This window comes from Poecilia formosa, unplaced genomic scaffold (assembly GCF_000485575.1).
Source record: "Poecilia formosa unplaced genomic scaffold, Poecilia_formosa-5.1.2 Scaffold61, whole genome shotgun sequence".
NCBI classification, from domain to species: Eukaryota; Metazoa; Chordata; class Actinopteri; order Cyprinodontiformes; family Poeciliidae; genus Poecilia; species Poecilia formosa.
This window is the reverse complement of record NW_006800000.1, coordinates 950,182-974,829: the sequence shown is the minus strand read 5'-3', so window position 1 is coordinate 974,829 and position 24,648 is coordinate 950,182. Positions and strand designations below refer to the sequence as shown.

Here is a 24,648-nt window from a genome sequence, read left to right as displayed (position 1 = left end):
GTTAGCGCGCCAATCCTTCCTCCTATTCTCACTATGAAACAGCTACTGACAGTCAGATTGTAAGTGGCCTATAAGAGCTTAACTGGGAGTAAAAAAAAAAAAGGGGGGGGGGGGGGGGATAACCGGCCATTTCCTTGTTTTGTTTTATAAATATGCGCTTTGTACATTAAGGTTTTCAGAATAAAGAACATCTCACCTGTCTTGTAAGGTGTACTCTATGTTTTCAGGTGAAATCTGTCCAGTCACAGGATGCCGAAACGACGTGCTCCTCAGATTATGGCTGCAGGCAAAACCAGAAAAAAGCCGTCAAGTGAGGAAACCAGATGAGTACTTCATAAAACATAAAATTATGTCTCTGGATGATCAGCTATAGCTTTTTTATTTTAGCTATTAGACTGGTTAAAGCGACAAATCCAGATTCTCTCCTCGGACATTGAAAAGTCTACAGTGGCACTGCAGCAAATATTCTTTTAGAGAAAGTTAAGGGCTCAGCAATCTCCCTCATCCAGCTCACTGGGCTTTATTGATTTCAACAAGATGGGGCCATTCATTGCTTTAACTAGAGCATAAACCCATCTTATTGTTGCAAGACAGTGTAAGAACCAGAACCAATGCTGCAGATTAAAGTATTCCAAAACTAATATATTACCAATCTAAAAAAAGCTTCGTTGTCAAATGAAAAAACAAAAAAAGTAAAACACGACAGCAACCAAAACCTGTATAGTGTACTTTTTCCAGACTGGTCAGGCTTAAATAATGTGCTTAAAGGTACAGTCTGCAGCTATTCAAGATACACAATCCTTTAGTGCCACATTTCTAGTACTACTGTGAATGCACATAAGAGAATTACAAAACATTATTTAAAGCAATATGTTGGAAACATATTTGTGTCGATTGCAATTAACAGTATGTAGCAGATGAAATAATCTAGAGAGTTGAAGACAAATGACGCTTCTATGTCTCACTTTTGCACTTGATGTATTTAATTTCCCCGGACTCTGTTATCTTTCTCCGCAATTATCCTTCTATTCCTGTGCACCACCTGACTGAAGGGCATTAATTCACAAGCTGAATGAAAGGCACTTACAATATTTTTTTTCAAAGAACTCAGAGATATATCATGCTGCATTAGAAAAAATAGAATCCTCTAAAGAACAGCTGCTCAGTTTCAATCCAATAAAGGCACAGCAGGACACAAACAGAGCAGTTCCTCTGCATCACCATGCGGCAAGAGGGGGGAAATCCAACTGAACAGAGTGGGGAGACTTATAACTTGACATTTCAGCGAAAGTTCAGACGGTTTTTGCTGCAGCCCCTTCACACCCGCCCAGACACGAAACGCTGGCATCATATTGACAACACATGCATTCATGATATATCCATGTTCACATTTACAGAACAACAACACAATTTGCACACGGGCTTCATTCAAAGGCGGTAACAGCTTGTAACAACCCGAGCCACACTGTGCACACAAAGCACTGCACCAGCATTCCTCCCTCCTGGTAATTAGGAATCTGGATTCTTTTTAGGCTTTTGTTTTAGACGCATTATTTCTGAACTATTTGTCATGGAATTTGCAGCATTCGCCATGCACTGCAGCACAGTAGGCCTATTTACTTACAGCGCCATTGCTTTCTTTAAAGCGAGAAAGCACTCTGCTACACAGGGCGAGACACACTCCTGATGTAACACACTGTTTTATATAGATGGGGAAAAAAAAAACATGATTGCCTCAAAAACCTTTCTATATAGCGCTTGATACATAATTCAAAGAAAATAAATGATCAACAGATCACTTAAGTCTCTTTGAAAAGTCATTTTACTTTCAATAAATTTAAGATTTAATATTTGGAACTGTTTCTTTCCAAATTATTGGTGGTAAATTATTACCACCAATAATTTTAAAGGGCAGGTTATGCATTTTATACTGAAATAACTTTCAACTGCATCTTTCAGTATGCATTTTATACTGAAAATAATTGTTCTGTTTCGCAAATTGCCAATTTCTGGGAAATTTGTCTCAGCAAACCAGCATCTCCACTTGTACATTGCTGTGTGACAGCTGAGTTTGTTCTGACCCAGATAAATGCAAAGAATGAGTGGCACCTCGGCATGTATTGATCTACAAGAGGGCATCTTACTTCATTCCAAGATATGAAGAGAAATGACCTAGCATGTGAAAACACAATTTGACCTTCTAAAACAACAGAAGAAAAAAAAAAGAAAAAAAGAAAAAGAAAAAAAAACAGCGCTTGCTTCAAAGATAAAGTAGGGCTGCCTCTGTGTGAGAAGCAGGTAACCTGAGAACAGACTGGCATCTTGTTCTACATATTTCCACAGAAAAATGCAGAAGCTTAAATTATAATCAGAACCATGTGATCCTCCTCTCGATGTTCCAACCACTAAAGTTAAAATCTATGGTTCAGCTCTGGAATGCCATTTCTTTCCTTTTTTTTTCCCCCAGGAAAAACAACAGTCTCAGGTTAAACCTCGTCAGACTAGAGCACTGACTCCTGGCAGCACAACTCCAAGCAAGCCTCTGAACACCTCTTTCCTTTTCACACTCAGGAAAAAAAACAAAAAGTACACAAAGATATACAACTTCCTCCAGAAACACACAATCCATTATCTTTTAAACTACCCATAAAAACTTTTGCTTTGTGAAAAAAAATAAATAAATAAAAAATACCCCTGAAAAAGTCTGGATTTCTCTGCTACAACTGCACTTCTCCTTTACAGTACACTCCTTGCTACAATACACACAGTTCGGATGTTCTCACCTGTTGTGAGATTGCGAGTCATCATAAATAAGCTGCTGGACTTGCTTGTGAAGCTGCGGGCCCCGAAAATCCCCCTGGAATTAATGTGGCAGGTGAAAGATGCAGCGCGAGTGTCTCACAGCAGCTGTTCTCCACCAAGAGCAGGGTGAAGTGGAGCCAGCAGAGTGTGGGCTGAAGGGGGAGCTCTTAATCTCCCATTTCTGGTGTCCACAAGAGCTGATGAACAGAAGCATCTCCCTGCCATCATTTTCTCTCCCCCCTCTTTTCACCTCTCGCTCTCTTTCTCAGAATTAATTAAACGTAATCATTTTCAGAAGAATGCAAGCTATGCACCTCCTTCTGAAGAACTCTTATAGGACGGCACCTTATACTGTACATGTTATTGAAAGGCTGTTAATACAGCCGTGGAGTGACGATGAAAGGACGTAAATAGCTAAATCATCACTCAGAATTTATCGTCGGGCAATTCATATAAAATGTCATCATCATGACAACCTGATCTGCAGCAGCTGCTGTATTCAATTTAGCAGGTTGAGATGAGAATTATGGATATTCAATCACTGACTATGTTGTTGTTCGGCAAAAATCCTGAATGTCGGAACCAATGTGCTGACATATGTTTTTGCGTTTTGATCTACATTATGTCCTGAACTTGTTAGTCGTCTTCAGGGGTAAATTCAAGGTGCCTGATTTCTCTGAGAGTTATGCGTAGAGCGTTTTTGCCTTAGTCCTATTGAATGCAGGAAAGCAGGGGACACCAACATGTAGTAGGTCGGTGACAAATGTTAACCTTCAAAGGTGAGCTATAAATAAGCTTAAATCATCAACTACAATTGTGCAAATTAATTGCAACAGTTTCACTCCAGGGTTCTCTTTGGGTGCACCAGCTTCCTACCACATGTCCAAACCTCAGTTTCTCTAAATTTGCCTAAGGTATGACCGCATGAATATTTGCTTCTGTGCAGGTATGTGGCGACCTGTGCTAGCTCCCTCTCCACCCTGTAAGGATGGATTTAAAAATCTAATGGATGGTTAGATTTTTATTTATTTATTTTATTGATTTCTCCTATGTTTATGTGATTTTTATATGTATAATCCTTCCTAACTTCTCAACACATCAGAAAAAAAAAAAAATCTGTGCTTTCTGTTTTTTTTGTTTTATTATTGTAGAGAGTAACTTTTCCAAGTTAACCCTTTAACTTATTCCATCTTACAGTGACAACTTACTACTTAATCCCTTGACAGCTGTGTCATTAAGTACCTGAAAGCCTGTGATGTTTTCAAGTACTTAATGATGTGACTTCAAGCTGGGTCTCTAGCTGTGGAAAATCACATTGGTTCTTAAAAAAAAAAAAAACACCTAAACAACTGACTATAGCGCAGACCTGCTTACACACTTTCATGAGAAAACTCTCACATGCCCATCAGGTAAAGTGAATGAAGAGCTTCCCCCAATGTCTAAAGCGGGGATCCTCTAGTTGTGAGGCACAATGGGGAATCATTGCACTTAAACTTGCTTCTAACTGTGAATAAAGGGAAAGTAAGTGTTTGGCAATAAGATAACCATCACACCATTTAATTAAGTAGGGCTGCTGACTTCATTTCCACACCAGTTGATGCAACAGCAATAAAAGAATCATTGACATCAGAAAGTTATTAGAGCATGGATGAGATGTTTCAGAAAAATCTAAAGAATCAAATAAAGCTGCATATGCATGTGGATTACAAGCCAAAGAAGCAGAGAAACAAAAACACAAAAAACAAAATCATTGCTGAACCCAGTTAGTCATTCATGCATCTGCATAAGATACCCACCCCAGGCAGTATGAATGCCCTTGAGTGTGCAGAAGGATGTTATATAATTGGAAACAGATATCATGGTTCTCCAGGAGCAGAACCTGCAGCAGCTCGACCCCAGGAGGCAAAAAATAATAATAATTGCACAATCTAAACCAAGAAAAAGGAAGCCATATACGAGATAAGTATTTGGCTGCAGGATTAGTTATAAACAAACACTGCAGCAGCCCAGTTCAGCCGTAACTCCATCCCATTTGGAGGAAAACTATTTTGGCCGTCTTTACAAACAGTTAACACAATGAGCTGCGCTGTGACTCTCAATCATTGCTCTCATTCACTCGTGTTCACCTTCAAACTGCCCAAGGACAAAACCTGCAGTGTGACAGTTTTACAACTCCGGATGATGCCAAGTCATCGTGCTACGCACATGTGTGGTTTAAAATAAAATAAGCAAGCTTGTAATCATTCAGCAAAAATGAAGGGTAAACAAGTCCAATGCAGCAAACAAGCAGGTGCACAGACTTGCCAGTGGCTAAGTCTCCTATCAGACAAAGGGTTTGGCAGAAATTGAAAGAACTCCCCCCTTATCAACATTCAACTCACACAATTCTGACTCTGCACATTTCATTGCAGTCACAATCGCCTGTTAGGCCATGTTGTTCCACACCATAACTAAGGAAACAGTTTATTGTATTCTACTAAATGTAAGAGAGACCTGATTAAAATCAGCACTGAGCATGCTAGGAAGCAGAAACCAATAACTACTTGCAATAAATGGCTGATATTGATATGCAACATACCGCACTCGGAAAAAAAAGTCTTGTTGCGTCTATCTTTTGAACTAAGGGATTATTGTTCAAAATCACTTGGTGCAATGTCCCACATTCATTAAAATAAAATTCATTTGTAACAAGCAATTTGAAACAATTCTTTAAAAATGTTTTATTTTAAGGTTAATCTAAAAAAAAATATATATATAAAACTTTCACGACCATTTAACCCACCATTCAGAAAGGGAAGTAAATCAATGAAAAGACTCTGCAGTTTTAAGTTAATCACAAAGACAGATTCAGGCTGCATCCAACTCAATGAGTACTGATTGCTTAGCAGCAATCACAAATCATATTTACTCATCTCTTCAAACTGACTAGCATGAATTGTCAAGGTTTAAGTAGGAAATTAGGCAGGTAGATGAGTCGTATGTAAATAAATCAGTTCTCTTGCATAAAAAAAAAACTAATTCAATCAAAGTCAATGTCCAACAGTTGTATCACAGGTTGAACTCCAGATGTTGAAAGAAATGTCTTTAGCGTAAAGAATCCACATGACAACCGCTTCTAGATTTGAAAACCAAATTTACTTGAGCATCTGTTTTAAGCGCAATCTATGTGATGTTTTAGAGGCTGTAAAACTAATAATGCAGCAAGCAATATCCACCTCAACTTAAACTATTTACATTTTAATTTGTTGTTATGTATAACCAATTTCATCAACTCATTGATATTTATCAACTCATTGATCATTTATATTATTTCACAAAGAAGTAGTAGAGAAACCAGTAGAAAAGCAGCTTTAGAACTGAAATGAACTCTTTTCGAATGTTCCAGTGGACATGACAGTAATAGTAAGTTGGAAGATAACCACCACAGTTTTCTTTGACATTGTTCCAGCGCTATAAAATCCCTTTAATATAATGGCAGACAAAGTAACAGACTGTCTAAAGTTCTGAATAAAATCAAGCCAAGTTTATTTAGTACATTTCAACAAGAAGGCAGTTTGAATGTACAGTTTGTACACCACATAAACACAATGCAGTAACCAGTAATGAAACAATAAACACTGCATTTTTTTTTCCAAAAGCCAGCATCAAAATCAGACTTTAATCTCACTGTACATGTGTACAGAGACAAACGGTAAATTCCAATTCCAATTACTTGTAGTCGCATGGAAAATCACATACTAGCCTGTACCTGCAGAGAATCAGCACAGTATTTAATGCAACCCCTTGTTAAAGCTCGCTCCCTTTAATGGGCACATTATCAAAACAGTTCATCAGCTGTTTAGAGAATAATCTAATAAGAACACCATTGCATATTCAATTACTCTAAACATGTGAAAAAATGAAGCGATTCTGATCAGGCAGTTAGCTAACTTATTTAGCTAACCACAAAACAACAAAATGAGAAAAGCCAAATCAATATTTACCCAATTTTATCAGCTCATCATTGATCGCAGATTAAAGGTGTTCTGCTGTCGTTTACCTAGTCACACACGTACATTTTACACACTCTCTCAGAGGACTGACTCAAGACTTTTCTTAAACGTCTGAGACTCTGTCATATTAGATTATTAGGACCAAAGGCCGCCATATATTTAAAAGCCACAAAATATTGAGAATTGCCGACCTTCAGCCTCTATTTAACATTAAGCAACTAGTATCCAAGAATGCAGATGAGATGGAGCTGTAAATGGGTGGCACACATTAAAACAATAAATGTGAATTGAATCAGATCTAGGTTGCCACAGCAGACATAGCAGGGAAGTGCAAATGTATGTCATCAGGTCAGTAAAAGTGACCTGTTATTCCGAATGCAACATGGTGAAGGATTGCATAAATGTCTCAGAAACATTTCTAATTGTTAAACTTTGGTACAAGGGGAAGGCGTGTTCTGTGAGGCGGCAGCTCAGTTGGAGACTGCAGTGCCGAAAAGGGGCTTTGTAAAAATAGGCAGTGCTTTCTGGCAGCAAATGTTTATGCATCTCTGAATGGCTGCCACAGGAGAGACATGGATGAAAGAATCAAAGCAACACTCCAGGAGTGGTTTTGATGAGCAAATAACATTATAACATGATAAAAAGCTCAAATAGTTTATTTTAAACATCACGCCTTTTCACCTCCTTTAAGCAATTTTAGGAAGTGTTAAATTCACGAGTTTTCAATTTACCCTGAAAAAGAAAAACCCCATCAAAACATTGCCAACTGTTACAAGAACCAGAGTCAAATTTAATATTATCTGGATGTGCTTTAGTTATATTAATTACACTTTTTTTTTTTGTACATATTTTTCTAATTATACATATTTAATTTTTATTCCGCTGAAACTAGCAAGACTAATGGAGGGTTTACTTGTGCACAAGTTTAAGCAACAGTCTTTCTAATCTGAAATGATTACAATTAAATTTTACATTGTAATGACTACAACATTGCACTGTATAATCCATAAGGACATAATCAATAAAAACTGATTGCAACATTTTCCAAAGATGTCTATTGTCTGTTACGTGTGTGTGCTTCATCACTGCAAACAGAGGTTTACAGCAGCCAGGGAGGATTGTTGCAGTAGCAAAGACAACCTACTTGTCAAAACATGTTGAATTTGGGGTCAAGGCAAACGATCGTAGGTCAGATGGAGGCCAGGCAGTGCCTTCTCTCTAAACACCCAAGGGCCTGACACTGACAAAGCGTATTAGCAGATCAAACAAAGAGAAAATCTCCCTCATTAGAAAAATAATTTATGGCAGGATTTTCCAAACCTAAGTAAAGAGTATTTCTGGCCTTAAGACTAATATTCATTATTTTAACATAGAGGATTTTCAGATAGTTACAACTTACCACAAAAAAATGTAACTCAAATGAGGCGTAGTCCTTTAGACTACTGTCCTTCAGTGGAATAATAAAATTAAAAAGTACAAAAACAAATAACCCTTGTTAAAAAGTTGGAGGACATTTTTCCTCTTATTCCTTGAAACTCCATGTTTCCTTTGAAATCTTTTGAATTACAGCCAATGTTTTATTTTAAGACAGTAGAGGATATGCCAACAACAGCTAATTGCTGTTTCTGGCATATAGTTCTTGCATTTTGCTGCATTTGTCCTTGTTATTTCTGCACACAACACCATCAGAGCAGCCATATTGCATACAGATAGAAAACATTTTCATTCATCAGTCTTTGGTACATGCATATGTACAGGTAAAGTGCCATAAGAAGCCACCAGCTTGTTCTGAATAAGATTATAATGCTGCAGCACAGATGGTGGTATAGTAGTACGTATTTTCTTTGGAATAAATTAGAAAGGTTTGTTTAGATGTTGCAAAATGCTAATGAAAATCAGTGCCAATTATTATTTTCCAAAGAAAACTGCACAAACAAAGAGGAAAATGCGACTTACCTGTGGGGTGTAAATTATTCTCCCATGCAGTTCAACTAAATTTAAGTGAACAAAATCCCACATCTCTGGCATGAAACTGTCTGAAGAAACTAAATGCTTACATACAGTGCACACATTTTCCTCAGAGCACAGAACACAAATTGCATATGTTCATGTTCAGATTATCTATTTGATCTCTAAACCCCGTAATCCGGCAAACATGGAAAATAAATCAGACATCCCCATAGGACTCAGATGATAAACTGGAGCAAATTGCAGTTGAAACACTGAATGAGGTGCAGAAAATAAAGTTCTTACTTTGCTGTTTTAAAAACAGAAATCCAGTGCTAGATAACACTGCATTACTTCAAGATGAAGATTAAGAGAAGAACCATATTTTTTTTTTTTGTGCTTGTTTTTAATAATACTTTCTACTTTTAGCACTCCCCAATGCAGAAACATGAAATTGCTTAACACCTTGAAGCACAAAACTACAATTTCAAATACTAAAAAGTCTGGTTACATAATGAAGTATTCGAAAAATGAAGAGGGGACACCCACCCCATCCCCATCCTCCTTTTTGCATTCCTTAACTGTGTGCTACTTATAATGTGAAGAAGCAAAACAAGACAGGCATAGCTCAATGCCATTGTGTTCTTAGGGATTATCCTCACCAGGCTAATCCCCGTTTCCCTGTGCACTGAATGAAAAATAAAAATGTTGCTTGCCAGTAGTTTTATTCAAAAAGACAGAACAGATAAGCAGCCAGTGGATCGTCTAGCAGCTCATGTTGTAAAACATGTCTAAATCCTTTCCACCATCGTGTCAAATCCCACTGTTATGTCACTGCCCTTTGCAGCACACAGAGCCATACACAAAAAGTAATGATGATGATAATTTCTTATAATTGGGTCAGTATTTTTACACAAAAACAAACATGGCTGATTTATAATCAGATCAGTTCATTCCAATGACAACTCGTGTTGTTACAGTTAAACTAGTAATAGAAAGACCAAGTGGATTCAAATGTGACATGGATAGAAATCAGTAGAATACAATCTAAGGAACCACTAGTCAGTAAAATGACAACAAATGAGTCTAATTTTATACCAAACATAACGTTAATAATACCTAGCTTCCCACTTATTACAAAAGAGCATACATCTCACAATACCAAAATGCAGCTTATGGAAGCACAATGACTATAGAACACCATAACCAAAGAAAATAGCTAACATTCAAAAAGGAGTGAGAAGAAGCACAGCTTGTTGTCCTTAACCCCATTAAGGTTGTTAATGCGATAAGGCAGGTGCAAAGTGTTGTTTTTGCTAGAACTATCCACTGCTGAACCCAAAAATCTGTTTTCTGTCAGTGCAATTCAGGAAAAACCCACTCAGTGTGTGTAAAACGTGGCAGTTTACACGCCATGACCCCAAGCCGGAAACAGAGCAGCACATTTTACAGCAACAGCCCAATCTTTTTACCAGCTCAAGCGTGCACAGCTTGTCTATAAGACTTTATCAGCAGAGAATAACAAATAGATCTCTGATCTCTTGTTAAGACAGACAAATGCCTTCCTCTCCACTTACAATCTCTCCTTTGTGAAACATAAAGACTGTGTGTACGCGTGTGTCAGTGAGAGTGTTGAATCTAGGCTACCTGTGTTCAGATACACCTCAGAGGAAACTCTCCCCTTGTGCTTGTCATTACAGAACCTGAGCACCAAAGACACAGAAACAGATGAAGCGCAGCCACCGAACACACTCCCACTGGGGTTTTACATTACTGTGATGCACATGGAAACAGCAACATGCAGCTATTCCATGACTGCAATGCTGAATGGTGATAGAAACACCTCTGTGCCACACCAAGGATCTGACGCACACTACCCCTCAAAATGCAAAAAAAAAAAAAAAACATACTTACAAAGTTGTAAAAGCAAATAAAACTTTCCTGTGAATGACCTTTTCTTTAGTATAGTTTCAGTGCATAACCTTTTTTTTTTCTAATTTAAACCCAAAGTCTGAGGCCCACCCATACCTCAAAGGATAGCAGCTATCACATTATCACTTTTACAAGGGAATTAAATGGAGGGATTAAATAAATCATGCTCCACTTGGCCAGGAGAGGGTAACAGAAATTAAAGGCTAATTTTAGCCGTCTGCAGAAAAGCTTGAAGGCGTCGTATCAGTATAGGACAGAGGTGGGGGTGCGAGCGACACACAAGCTCTGAAAACCCCAACTGGCTTTCAGGAAACATCCCTTCCCTGGAATTTCAATCCCACTCACAGGCTGATCTAAATCACAGTGTGGGGAATTTTAAAGGTTATAGCACTCATTTAAAGTGAATACTCGCCCTTTTAACTTGAACCATCTGTGTCATGATTATGAGGATACGTAGGAAGTATCAAGTCTCCCTGGAAATTTGCGGCATGTCTGTAGTTAGGGAGAGGTCACCTCCTCTCTCTCCTGTATTCGCTTATTATCAGCGCACGGTGCCTTTTATGAGTGTCGTTTTTCCAGGATGGAGTGATTCAGATGCTGAGGCAAAGGCATGACCTCTGTGTTAGGTTAGCAATTACAGTAAATGAATCCCAGCAACCTTTAGTTATATTTAACACTGATTAAATAAAAAAAATTAAAAAAATGATATTGCTTAGGTGAGCTCAGGTAACCTTCACCGAGTAAACACTAAATCAGATGTTCAGAGGACCAGACCAATATCATAGCTGACCATCATACTATCAATGAAAAAGAAAGCTGAACGTAGACCTGCAGGAAAATGACAAGAGGTCAAAAGAATGAACACGACTTGGCTTAATATACTTATAGCTATAGATGTGCTGCAGGAAAAACAGTATTGATGGGAGCTGGCCCAAATGGTCATCCATCAATTGCTGATTACAGGTGAAATTTTGCAGTATGGCGTTCCCAGTTCTCTGCCTGTGAGGCTGAGAGAACAGCAGGAGGGCTCACCGATGGGGGAGAATACGCACGAATGATAAATTGGCTAAGTAACCTTATCGCTTCAGCTAACAACAAGACGCTGCCAGAATGTTAATAGGCTTTGTATGTTTTGCATGTTTATGTGTATCTTTTTCACCTCATAACCTAAAGAGTTTACATATTTGACAGAAGAATCGTTATATAAATGGTCCAAAGATGGAATATATAATGGTTGGGTTTATTTCAAATGATGCTAGAGCTTAGCATGCAAATGGATACAAGAAGAAAAATATGTTAGCTTTATCTTTAAGGGAGCTGAAATTGAGCATGTTCCAGGGATAAAAAGGCAACTCAACCAGTTAATACCAGTGTATTAACCAGATAATACCAGTGTATTAACCAGATAATACCAGTGAGAAATGTGATCATTCATCAAGCAGTGCTACAGGGTTCTGGCAGGAGAATAACCTTCAGTTTTTACATGCGACCCGTCATGGGCAGCAATGCATCAGTGAAGAACCAAAATCAACTAAAATAGGCTCAGGATCAATTCACCACTTTGTCAATTAATACCCCCATATTGAACAGGAAGAAGTAGCAAAACATAGGTGAAAAACAGTGGCAAAAATTGGCAAAGGAGCAAACTACCACTTGAATCTCTCTGTATGGGTACACGCGCATGGCAAATTGATAAAATTATTTTACTGTACTTTATCTTTTACTGAAAAAAATACATAACCATGAGGGTGCTGTGGTGGCACAGGGGAAACGCACAACCCATGTACTGAGGCCTTAGTCCTCATGCCGGTGGTCGCAGGTTCAAGTCCCAGCCTGGTGACACTTGCCGCATGTCTTCCCCATCTCTCATTACCCTCTTTCCTGTCAAACTACTTTCAAATAAAGGCCACTAGAGCCAACAAAACCTTTAAAAACAAACATAACCATGAGATTTTTCAGTGAGCACATTTGTTTTCGGAACCCAGACGAACATTTTCTCAAAGAATCTAAGGAACACACGGTGGCTCGTAAAAATGTTGAGGTGCTGGTAAAAAGTTTATTTCCAGTTGCAGTGGCTGGTGCACAAACTTTTCATTTCCATCCCTTGACTCAATTCAAATGTACATCATATGGATAATGTGCAGAAGATGTAGAAAGTGCAAGTATCAATAACCTATGTGCATCTCTCTGTGTGTGTATGGAGGATGTGGTGAGGGTTGTTGCTGACTTCTAGCATCAAGAAGATTGCAATGCGGTCCCATATTAAGAGGCACATTCCTTTGAAAGCTGTCTCCCTGGTTTACTCAGATAAGGGAAGTACTGCATCGACCCTCTGCAACAGACCGTTCTGGCTGCAGATGCATCCCTCACTAACCATTGTAACCTTAGAGATCATAGTTGTGCTTACATCAACACACATATCAGTGTCCTGGGATTGTGAGGCACTGCAGTGAGCTGCTCTCCTCTCATTCCTGAAAGGACAGCTTGCTTGGTACACACCGATAAACTCTCTGCAGGCGACAGAGAGAAACGGCAGCCTTCATTTGTTGTTGCAACAACAAATGAGGGATACATTTCAGCATGCATGTCAATGCTCCCTCCAGCAGACAATCCGCATACAGCCACTTTAACGGCATGCAAGCCAAAGCACTTTTTTTTTACCCCATAACTGCTGGACAGCTTCAGCAGACATTTCCTGAGCGTTTCAGTTGCACTACAGTCCTGCATATGTGTTAGCAGAGGGGCTGGGATACACACCTGCGAGTCGCCCCGCACTCTGGCCGCCTCTTGTAAGGGGCGTGGGAGCTCGATTGTCCTGGCTTGCCCAGCATGTTAGCTGCAGGTCTGCTATTTGCCGTGTTGTGCTCGTCTCTGTGGTGCTTGAGTGTGTGTGTGTGTGTGTGCACTTCTCCCAGCTGGTAGTGCTGCTGATGCTGACGTCCTCTGCTGTGCTCCGTGGCGTCAATTCATTCAAAACAACCCGCTTCCCGCCTCTCCTGTGTTGTGGAGCTAAAAATACACACAATCGCCAAACTGTCCCTCCTCTCCGAGAGCCGCATACACTAGTGATTGGGGGTTTTATGGCCACTCAACCACGCAGATCGATCTTGGATGAAGTTCAAAAGCACAAATAGAAGAAAAATAAATCACTAACCTTAATCTATAAGATAATATTTAAATGTCTATCCCCTTCTAGTAATTGTATTCTTTCTCTCCTTACTCCTACTTCTGTAATGCGTCCCTCAGCGGAGCTCTGCTGTGTGTGCACCTCCCTGAACTGGACACTCTCTCTGCTTCATTCCCTCTGCAGCTATGCGGGAAATCCACAGCAGAAACTCAGGGAACAAGGAGGAGGAAAGGAAGTAAAGTAGGAAGGAATGCAGGAATAACTTAAGTTATGAGTGTTAAACTTTTCTATCTTTAACAGCTGAGATTTTGGATAATAGATTTATTGTCTGTACACTGCTTAGCTTTCCTTTCAAAAAATGTGGGTGAAAATTAGTTTGAATGCAACATGGGTTTTTCTGTTCCTTTTTCACATTACACAGCAGAGCTCTGCTATCCAAGAGGATCTCTGTAAACAGCTTAAACAGGAAATGCTGCCAGATTCATCCAAATGAGATGAACAGAGGAGTGTCCAAGTCAGAAACACACACACACACACAAAAAAAAAACATGAGAAATGGAAGTGAGTGCTGGGTTATGACCCAACAGCTGAGGAGACTGATGACTCCGTCATGCCACAATCAGCTGATATGGGAAGCTCTGCCATAGATGAAAAATGTCTTCCACAACCTCTCAGGACTCGGGGAGTTCAGATTAAAGTGACAATACCTGCATTCACACACATGCACAGGAAGGGAGGGAGGGGTACATCCATCTGCTGGTGCCCTGGTCCTGCGTTGCCCTCAGCAAACTTCCATCCTCTGCTGCTCCTTCTCATCCATCTTCGCCACGCCCTCCCTCACATCTCGTTAACATACCTCAGGAGTCGCGGCTCTCACACAGCAAGTAAAAACCTCGTCAGCATTGTGATCACGGCACCGGTCTGACAGATCACTGTGCTTAATTGCCATTTGAACTGCACGTTATTCATCTGTTGTGATTATTTTAACTATATGAAAAAAGGAAATGTGATTAAAAACAAAAGATTATCTTAAACAGGCGTAAATCATATGTAACGTAGAAGCAGTTATGATTCCTCTGGAAAACAAGGGTCTACAAAGGGATTAAAGAAAAAGACTTTGGGGTAATATTTTCCTGTTTTCACAAGCCGCTATAGGATTTTAGCTGTATATTGTTGCAATTTTAAACTTATTTTTATAAAACTTTTTTTTATTTTTTAAGTCCACCATACATTATCTGGATGTGATTCAATGTGGCTGCAAATCCTCCAATTTCAGTTGAATAACAGCAGCTTAATGAGAATCTGCAGTGAAATGATCTTATACATTATGGACTGTTATGGGTTTTGTTACGAAGCTAAATATCACAACACATGCTACTCTAGACTTGTTTTCATAAATCAAAATAGAAATGGCATTTTGGAATGGGGACTGTTCACAGTGATCAATCGCCCAAATTTCACTAATCCTACATAAAATCTAATCAGATTAGATAATTAAGTGTAAAACGATTTACAACGCTGGCAGATTTAGGTTTAAAGTAATCTTTTGATTTTATCAACCAGTTTCTTCTGGCAGGTAGTAATATGAAGGTTGCAGACTAGCCCAGCCAAAGTTTAGACTTGACTGAGAGTCTGTGTAGGGAGCTCAACATCAGGGTGATGACAAGGAGGACTTCCAACTCGAGAACTTGGAGATCATCCCCAAAAATTAATTTTTCAGATTCCAACGGAAAGATGCAAGAAGCTAGTCAGCAGTAAAGAGTTTGATTGCTCTATTGCCAAAACAGACTTTTCAATTGGTTATTTAAAAAAGAACTACATCATTTTGTACATGCCATTTCTTAAATAACGTGTAAAAAAAACCCCAGATAAACTATTTTGTTCAAAATCAAAACTCCTTTTAAATGGTTTTGTTTTGTTTTCTTTTCTTTTTGTGAGAGATTTCTTTCAGAATCAAGCTTCCTGATTAAATAATAATAGTTTTAAATCTAAATCTGCGGGGGACATAAATAATTTCGAGTTCAACAGTACCTTTATCTGTGGTAAAAATAAGTACAATGCAATAAATTATAAAACCTTGTGCAAACTTTCACTTCTATTTATATGCTACTTAGTCCAAATTTTATCATTTCACTTTCAACTCCCTCATGCATAAAAGCAAAATATATTACTAATTAATCCAATGACTTCTTTGCAATTACTTTTTAAAGATTTGATATTGCATCAAAACAGTTGAATATTGCATAAAAGTGCAATATTTCTAGTCAGCCATTTCAGATTGTGAAAAATATACTATACAGAATCATCACACATATAGTGACATATTCCAAGCCTTTGTCTGTCCAGTAATCAAACGTTTCAGAAAATTAGAATGTTGTTAAAAAAGGTCATTACTGGAAAGTCGTTGTCATACTCTAATCAGGTAATTAACTCAAAACACCTGCAAAGATTCCAGAGCCTTTAAACGTCTCACTCTGTGTTAGTAGTAGGCTGCACCAGTGATTCCCAAAGCTGGTCCTCAAGACACATTGACCTGCATGATTTAGATGTTTCTCTGTTTTAACATAACTGACTCAGAAGACAGCGGTTCAGTAAAATCCTGTTAATCATCCATCAGTTGAAACCAAGTGTTACATGTGAAACAATAAAATGCCAATTTAATAAAAAACAAAATTCTTAGCACAGCAACATACATCTCATTCTTCTGTAGGAAGACGCCCAGAAATACTGTGTGACTACTGTGTGTCTAGTTTAAATGGATAAAATCAGAAGTGCAAATAAAGAGTTATGTACAACAGCTGTCTCTGTAAGTGTGGCCAAATTGAATTTTGAGACTGAGGTTGGTGAAAAACATTTTAAGTTGGACTGGGAAAAATCACAATTTCTGACCACAAGCTGAGCTCCACAATAGTGTAAATACAAAACCAGCTTTCTTCACACCCACAACACACTGACGTTATGAAGCAAACTCCATTTATACCAGTAAATGTGAACTGTCTTAGGCAGTGCTGGATGCTGAAAACTTTCTTCATGTTTAACTACTGTATTTGCACTACATTTTGCAATTATACGCATTCACTTAAATTTGTTTTCACTTTACTAGTAACATTTGTATCTTTAAAACTGCCTAAAAGTTAAAGGTGTTGATACAAGCAAAACATGAATGTAAATTCTTAAAGTGACAGTACAAAAGCGTCTAACTGCTGTTACGAAATAATGACAAAACACCAAAGGAATATTACTAACATGTAAATGAAAAGACATTAAAGGAACTAATATTTCAAATGCAGAACACAGATACATAACATAACTTTAGTAAAATGGCTCTTGAACTGGCTAGCTTCTATGAGGATAGCATAGCAGCTGTCTGAGTCTTCAGCCACCTTCTTTTCATAGCTAATAGTAAAATTGTAAAATCTTTTGTCAGTACATGTTAGTACTCACCAGTCAATGAAAAAACTGAGATGACAGGGTCCATTTCTAAGTGCCCGTATCTGTTCCCGACAATAAGGAGTGTTTCTTTTAGCTTGCTTTACGCATTGAAAGTGAATCAGCTTGATGAGTGTGCTGGAAAGGCCACAGAGAGGAGTGTCAGAGAAGAAGATCTGCTGTTTCAGCCCTATCTCCCTCTTAACTCTTGACAACACAGAGACACTCCCAACACGTACAAAACCCAGTTCTACCTAGCTAGTACGGAGAGAAAAAACAGAACGTCGGACACTGGAAACCGAGGAAAACGGGAAGGACCAAACCTCCCCCTGTCTTCAGCTGCCATAGATGAGTAGTAATCACCTCGCTGCGTTGTCCAGAAAAGTGCTGACCTTGGTCTCTGACTGCAACCAGAGCCCTCTGATTCACCCCGAGTCAACTTTATCAGATCCCATCCAGACGGCCAGTGGGAACGAGGGGTAAAGGATGGAGAGAAAAACTGAGTGGCAGCTCGAGCTGCTGGAAGGACGGTTCGATAATCCACAGACAGACCTTTAGATAGAAGCAGGGGGATGGATGAAGGTGGTGTAGGTCGGTTCGATAGATAGCCAAGTCACTGCTGCCACCCTTGAACATTATATATCTATATCTGTCTTATCTATCATATCTTTCTATATCTATCTTTCTAAAGGCCACATGCCAGGGATCCTGACTTCAGCCTTAACGCTTATGACATAGCCTATATCTCATACTTCAGGTCAGAGGAATACAGGGGTTAATCACTATATTTACATCTCAAATTATTTTCAGGCGAGAATCCCTGAAAAGATAAAACCATGTAAACGGATATTAGATATTGCTAAAAAAAAAATGGCATGTTGAAAATTATGTAGACAATTCTCAATAATCAGTGCAAAAAACTTGTATTCATACAATCCATCTTAAGATGGGTTGTATCAATGTCAACCCATCTTAAGATTGCTGACCATAATCAGTCAGCAATCAGTTTATTTAATGTTTCTACCTGTATTTTGATGACAGTGGCCTTCTTGCCATTACCCTAATGTTTAGCTCTCTTCACATGGTCCTCTATCAGATTCAAGTCGGGGCTCTGACTGGGCCATTTCCAACATATTTATATTAGTGAATAATCAATAAATCTGAGCTTAACTGTATAGTAACCCTTAAAAGGGAGAGAATGCTAAAGCATTTTGATAAAATACTAATAGACATCTTGTAGAATTAATTATTTGCCATGAAAACATATGGTACCTCTCTCATGCACAACTCTGCAAAATTTAACCATGCCCAGTAGACAGAGAGTACACCGTCACTAACACCAGGTTTAATTTTACTTTTCAGATTTAAGACCAATGATGGATCGATGAGAGTTATGCAAAATGTGCAAAGTTGCCATCTAATCACAGCAACAGAGATGTATATTGGAATGAGACGCAGTTAGCGATGGGCTGTATATTTGCAAAGAAGATTACACTTGATAGATCCGCAAGGAATAACACAGCTGTGTGGTCAGTGTGTTCAATAATGCTGCAGAGAGTGAAATTGCATTTGACCATCACATCTGTGCCGACTTGAGTTGGCCAGAACAATGTATTCATTTATCTTATTCACACTCAATATTCCATTAATGGTGATAGCAAAATGCAATTAAGTGATACTGAGAGAGACATTTTTGGAGCTTATTTATTCTGTTAATTAGCTGCTGAATATAAGTTTGTGAAGTGATGACAGTGTTTTAGCATCCAAGAATGTACAAAGCCCATGTACTGCAGATTTTAATCTTTAAGAAGATTTATTAGGAGATATGCAATCTGTTGCTTTCTTTTCTGCTTTAATCAGTTTAGAACTGTGGAGAACTAAATAGTGTTTTTGTTCTGTATGCATTCGAATCAGCAACTATTAGGAGGTGATTTTCCCGCCAACTCACTGCTGCATTTTCATTCTAACCCAGGATTGGTAATCAAACACTGATTAGATATGTACTTTGTGAATCAGTGCATATCTCTCTCGCACTTAAATTTGATTGGGCTAAGGAGACTATTTACTTGCTTGCAGTTTGCCATTTGGCAGCTTGATGTCACTAAAGTCTACACATATTTTGAAATATACATGGTGAACAGTAAAAGAATAATTTCTGATAGAAGAGTTATTAATTTAGGTGAATAACATTAGCATGTACAAAAAAACAACATATTCAATGAGGATTAGAGACAAAGTTGGCTAATTCTTTGTTGATTTAGGAAAGTTCATAGTAATAATAATAATAATAATAATAAAATAATAGTTATTTTGTTTGTGTTTTACAGTTAGGTATTTGTCACTCTGTTACATTGCCCAAAAAGAAAAAAGAAAAACAAAAAAAACAGTAACAGTGTTGATTTCACTCTTCAGAAATATGATATCACCATCACTTGCTTTTTCAGATTGGACTTTGGACCATAATTCACACAATGTGCTATGCATGACTTTTTTCTTCTTTACACCTTCTTGAAGCTGTCACAGCTACCTAACATTAATTCAAAATGTGTTTCAGTACTAACCACTGTCAACAGACCCTGGGTTCAACTCCACTGATCAAATGGTCTTCCTGATTCTTCACAGGCATTCCCACAGTTCAGAAACACCAAAGGAAAGTCACTGTGCTACTTTTGATGCATGAAAATTTATTTCTCAGTGACGGATGGCTCTCTAGAGTCTAGCCCAAAGTCGATCTCGGTGACCCTTTTTGGGAAAAAAAAAAAAAAAAAAAAAAGAGTGTAGTATAAACATATTTATAGTTATTGAGGTAAATGCAACAACCAGGTTCCAAATTGAATTCTAGTTTTAACAGATCTGATTTTGATCGATTACAAAGTTGTTTTTATAAGTACAAAAAAATGGCATAAAAGTGGCAAAAAGTGGTGCAGATTCCTTTATGTGGGTAGTAGTTTTGATACCAACAGAAACATTATCCCAATTTCGCACTACTGTAAATGTTTGTTTTTTTTTTTTTTTTTTTACTAATCTCAAGAGCTCCAAGAAGGATATTTGTGGAATCAGGCACCGCTTTGTGACAGTCATTTGGGCATGTAGGCTGCCCAAATGACTGTCACGGGAGATTCAAGTATTTCTCAAACATGCACGGCATCAAATCGACACTCCAGGTATGTTTTTGATGAGGGAATAACAACATAACATGATATAAAGCTCAATAATGTCAATTTTCCATAATACCCTTCCCTCCTCCATTAATTTGGGGTAAGGGGTCTGATTTTTGAGCCACACATGGACAGGGAGAGCATGCAAATTTCATCCAGAAAGAGAGAGACAGCATATTTTTAACTTATTGTTATTGAACATTTCAGCACTGGTTATACAGGAAAAAAGAAAACAAAGGTGCAGTATTTCGCTCCAGATAATGATTTCTTTTGCATGTCATGGGTTAATACAACCATGAAATATTTTTATCCACAATAATAAACTGTATTGATATGTTGCCTATGTCATTTTTTGATGGCACCCATCTAGCACTTTTGTGGGAACAAACAAATTATATTTCCATCCTAAAGGGCAGATGAGAGAGAGAGGAGTGAAACCCGCTTCATTCTGCAGTGGCTCCCGTCCCACTAAGATTCTGACAGAATGCGGCAGAAACAACTTCTGTCAAAAATCTATAAAAGAAAGAGTCAACAAACTCTGTCTTTCTGAAAGATAACTGAATCATTTTAAGTACAAAGATTGGCTCATAAACAACAAGACTGTGAGAAATGCCAACTAAAGCTAAATAAATACAATTTCCTATAATATATAAGTTGTATTTTTTTTTTTATGATTCGTCTACAGATGAATTCAGATTTGTTGTACATTGTTGCATCAAATTATTTCTAAGCAAACACTAAGCTTGAACCTAAATTTTACTTAGTAAAATGTCTGCAATTACCTTTCCTCAGCCTGCCTCTTCTCCTCCAAACTGTGGGGCTGCACCTCTGTCTCGTGATCAGCCGACCTGATCCCCAAACCCAGAGGCATGCAACTGAAGCAGCTGGTCCCCATCCTAGCTCGGGCATCTCCCCTGGTCTGTCTCCACTCTGACTCCTGCAGCTCCAGCTCTGACTTTCTTAACCTGCCTTGGCCATACAGACAGCGACTGACTCATCACAAAGAACGCATGTCATCACACAGAGCGCACATCAGGCCCACAGCTCTTAATGTAAACACCAAGTCATTCATTGCCATTTCCTGGACTAAATACTGCATGTCATGACAAGGCCTGATGGAAAGCTTCCCGCCTATCCTGCAGAACAAACTTCTGTTGTACCAGACACTAAATCTGCTCTTTGTTTTCTCTCTTTGAAGGCCTGAACAGGACAGTGCATTATTTAAGCTTCATAATAACTCACTCTGGACATGGCGGTGACAACACGGCGCTGCTTATTAACATCGTGACCCGAAGGGAGGGTTCATACTGCCTCAGAAAACAAAAGGAATAAAGAGAGATCTTCAAATGTGAAACATTATTGGGATTTGATGTATAATATGGCTGTCACTCTTTTTTCACAATACACAGTATTGTAACAGACTACACTACGTGCGATGAGAAAGTAAAGACTGGGGGATTTTGAAAAGAGTTCAAAATGTGAAAACAAACTTATCTGTTGGAACTATTCAGAAGTTTCACATTGCATAAACTCAGGATGATATCTAGCCTCATGAGGTCTGCTACTTGTCAAATGTTAAAAAAAAAAAGCCTTGCAGCTCTTCTATGCTTACTGAAATGAAATGCACCTTTACTTCTGCAGATAAGGCAAGGATATTCTGACTGAACCATCAATATCTTGTATGTTTTGCTGATTGTCAGCATCAGCAAAAAAAAAAAAAGAAGAAGAAAAAAAATGCTCGAAAAGCAGCGAGATCAAACTATCTCAACACACAAAACTGCACTTGTGGAAGTTTTGTGTGTCAGGAAACAGTTTTGGAATTGCAGAAACAATAATGATAATGAATAAAATGAAATAAACTGTATGTTCAATTTATTAAACATATAATTTATGTTTAGGCTGTTCGTGGTTTGAAAACCAAACCACGAACAGCCTATGCGGACACTTTGCAGATTGCAGCTGTACAGAATGGGTGTCCTGATTTTAGCATATTGACTACAAACTACATAATGTATATTCATCTAGGAGTATACATTATGTATAATTACAGTTTGCAAAGGTAAAAAGGAAATAATGTTTAAAAAACAAAAGTCCTAAACCGTTTATTGAAAACTTGCAAGTGCAAGTGTTAGCATTTCAAGCTGATAATCTCCTACTACCATACTGGATATTAACTTGGTGTTTGTTCATATGACAGAGATACTCAACATGCTGTTGGAGATGTTTTAGGTGATGATAGCACTGTATGCTAATCACAGGATAAATCACTATCCTCATAAGAGACGGTTCAAATGGTAATGTAAGTAGAAAGTTGATGTCTAGCTCACATACAAAATTTTTCTTTTGGTGCCATGCAGTACACATCAAGTGACGGGCACCATCAATACTACTAGAAGCAATTATTTTGTGTCCAAGATAAATATTTGGACCTAAAAATCTAAAAAAAAACAACAACAAAAAAAAAAACATCTGTTACAAGGAACACCATAAACAAGGAGGCATAACCACTACCAGCATAGTAGGTAACAAGTGAGCGAGTCTCAGAGCACAATGACCTTATAATTATCAGCTTTCGCCTAATACTCTGTCTGCCCTGATCCTTTGTTTGTCTGCTTTTGGCAAGTTTGCTTTCCATCATTGGTATTCAATGATGTGTCTTCCATCATGCTTCATTACTGCCCATACTGCACTCAGCAAATATTTCCAAACTATTTCCCTCTAAACCAAAGACCTTCACACAAACATGATGCCACTTTCATTATCCACATTTGATACACTTTTGCTATTTTTAACTTATCAGTTTCCAGTAAAGCACATTGCTGTGGTTTGTAGATTAAGTTCAAAGTCAAATCCTGACATTTTAAATGACTACTACTCACGTGACCTCTAGAAGATTTCTTCTGCATTTTGTTCTATAAAAAAAGCCAAATATGCTCGTACTGCCTTTTTTTTTTTTTTTTACAAAGAGGATATTTGGGATATTAAGCAATTCCTGGAAATCTTAAATCTATGGTACAAGTGCCTTCTCTAGAATGACAGCATAAAAACAACAGATGTTTTTGCTCATCATGAAAGTATACACTTTAAACCAACTGTCAACGATACAATTTGAACAACATAAAGCAGCAGACACAGTAGAAAACACATTTTTCTTGACTGAGCAGTTCACCCCGTAGTTGAATGTATCTCTCCAAATAATACAACAAAAACGTATACTCCAACATTTAATGCAGAAAACTTTTCATTCTAAACTGCATAAGACAATGTTCGGGCTATAGTTCCCCACATCAGGTTTTCCAGGGTTGTTTTGACCATAGCAATGAGGCATAAATTTGATGTGTTTGCAGAAAAAGAAAGCTTCATTAAGGCAGTTTGGGGATAACTGGCCTGTAGGGATACTTGGCTTTATTTTCACTGGATTTAAAAAGCTCTGCTTCAAAACTCCCAAAACATCTGATGGCTAATTAACTCCTGCTGTCCTGGTCAAAACAGTCAGCTATTTCAAAAACGCAAGCGCAACCTGAATACATAATAAGCTGTGGGACAACAGGAAGATAAACAGTCATTAAAAATCTTGGGCAACAATGAAATATTGACTGAGGTTTCTGTCTGTGATGAGTAAACAAAGTTAAAAAAAGGAGGGTTACATAGTTCTTCTTTTTTGTAGTTTGGAAACAGTAAGTTGTGATGTGGATATCAAACACTTTCCTGGATTGTCCAACATCATTGTGAGCTCGTTCAACAATGTGAACCGAGTCCTCAACAGGACATCATTGTACCTCAGCGGGGTCATTCCCCCCCCCTCCCCCCTGAGGGAGATATAGAATTGCACATTTCCTATTCTTGGTGAGTGTGGGTGATGTGAAACCCCATCTTACCCAGCTTCCACCTGGAAATTATTTTAGACAGTGATTTATTCCTTTTTATAAGTTAATTAAAAGGCTTTCCCTCTGTGGTCCAAACATTGCTCCTGACAGCTATTCTCCTATATAAGATTTTAAGTAGTATGACTCTATAGCCCCCTATATAGTAAATTAAATGCATCCATTGTATCTTTTAAATGGTCAGCTTTTTATTTTCCCTCCCTCCCTTCCTCCTGTTTCTGTTGATCTGTGCTAGTCAGGCTAAAAGATCTCAACGGACAGACCTGCAGCAAAAGCCTCTTTCCTCTCTGATTTTTGGAAGATGAATTTCCAAATGGGTCAGTTCCTCTGAGGTTCTCCCAAAGGAAGACAGCAACACACAGACTATTTCAATCTAC

At 38.2% G+C, this 24,648-nt stretch overlaps 1 protein-coding gene across 1 annotated transcript in view; it reads right to left on the bottom strand.

Annotated features, from left to right (window-relative positions):
* plekha7b (pleckstrin homology domain containing, family A member 7b) overlaps positions 1-24,648 on the bottom strand; it is an 86,974-nt gene that overhangs the window by 58,628 nt on the left and 3,698 nt on the right. Inside the window, exon 4 of the mRNA XM_016672464.1 lies at positions 197-280. Coding sequence (XP_016527950.1) covers positions 197-280 — 84 coding nt within the window. The remainder of the gene's footprint in view (positions 1-196; positions 281-24,648) is intronic.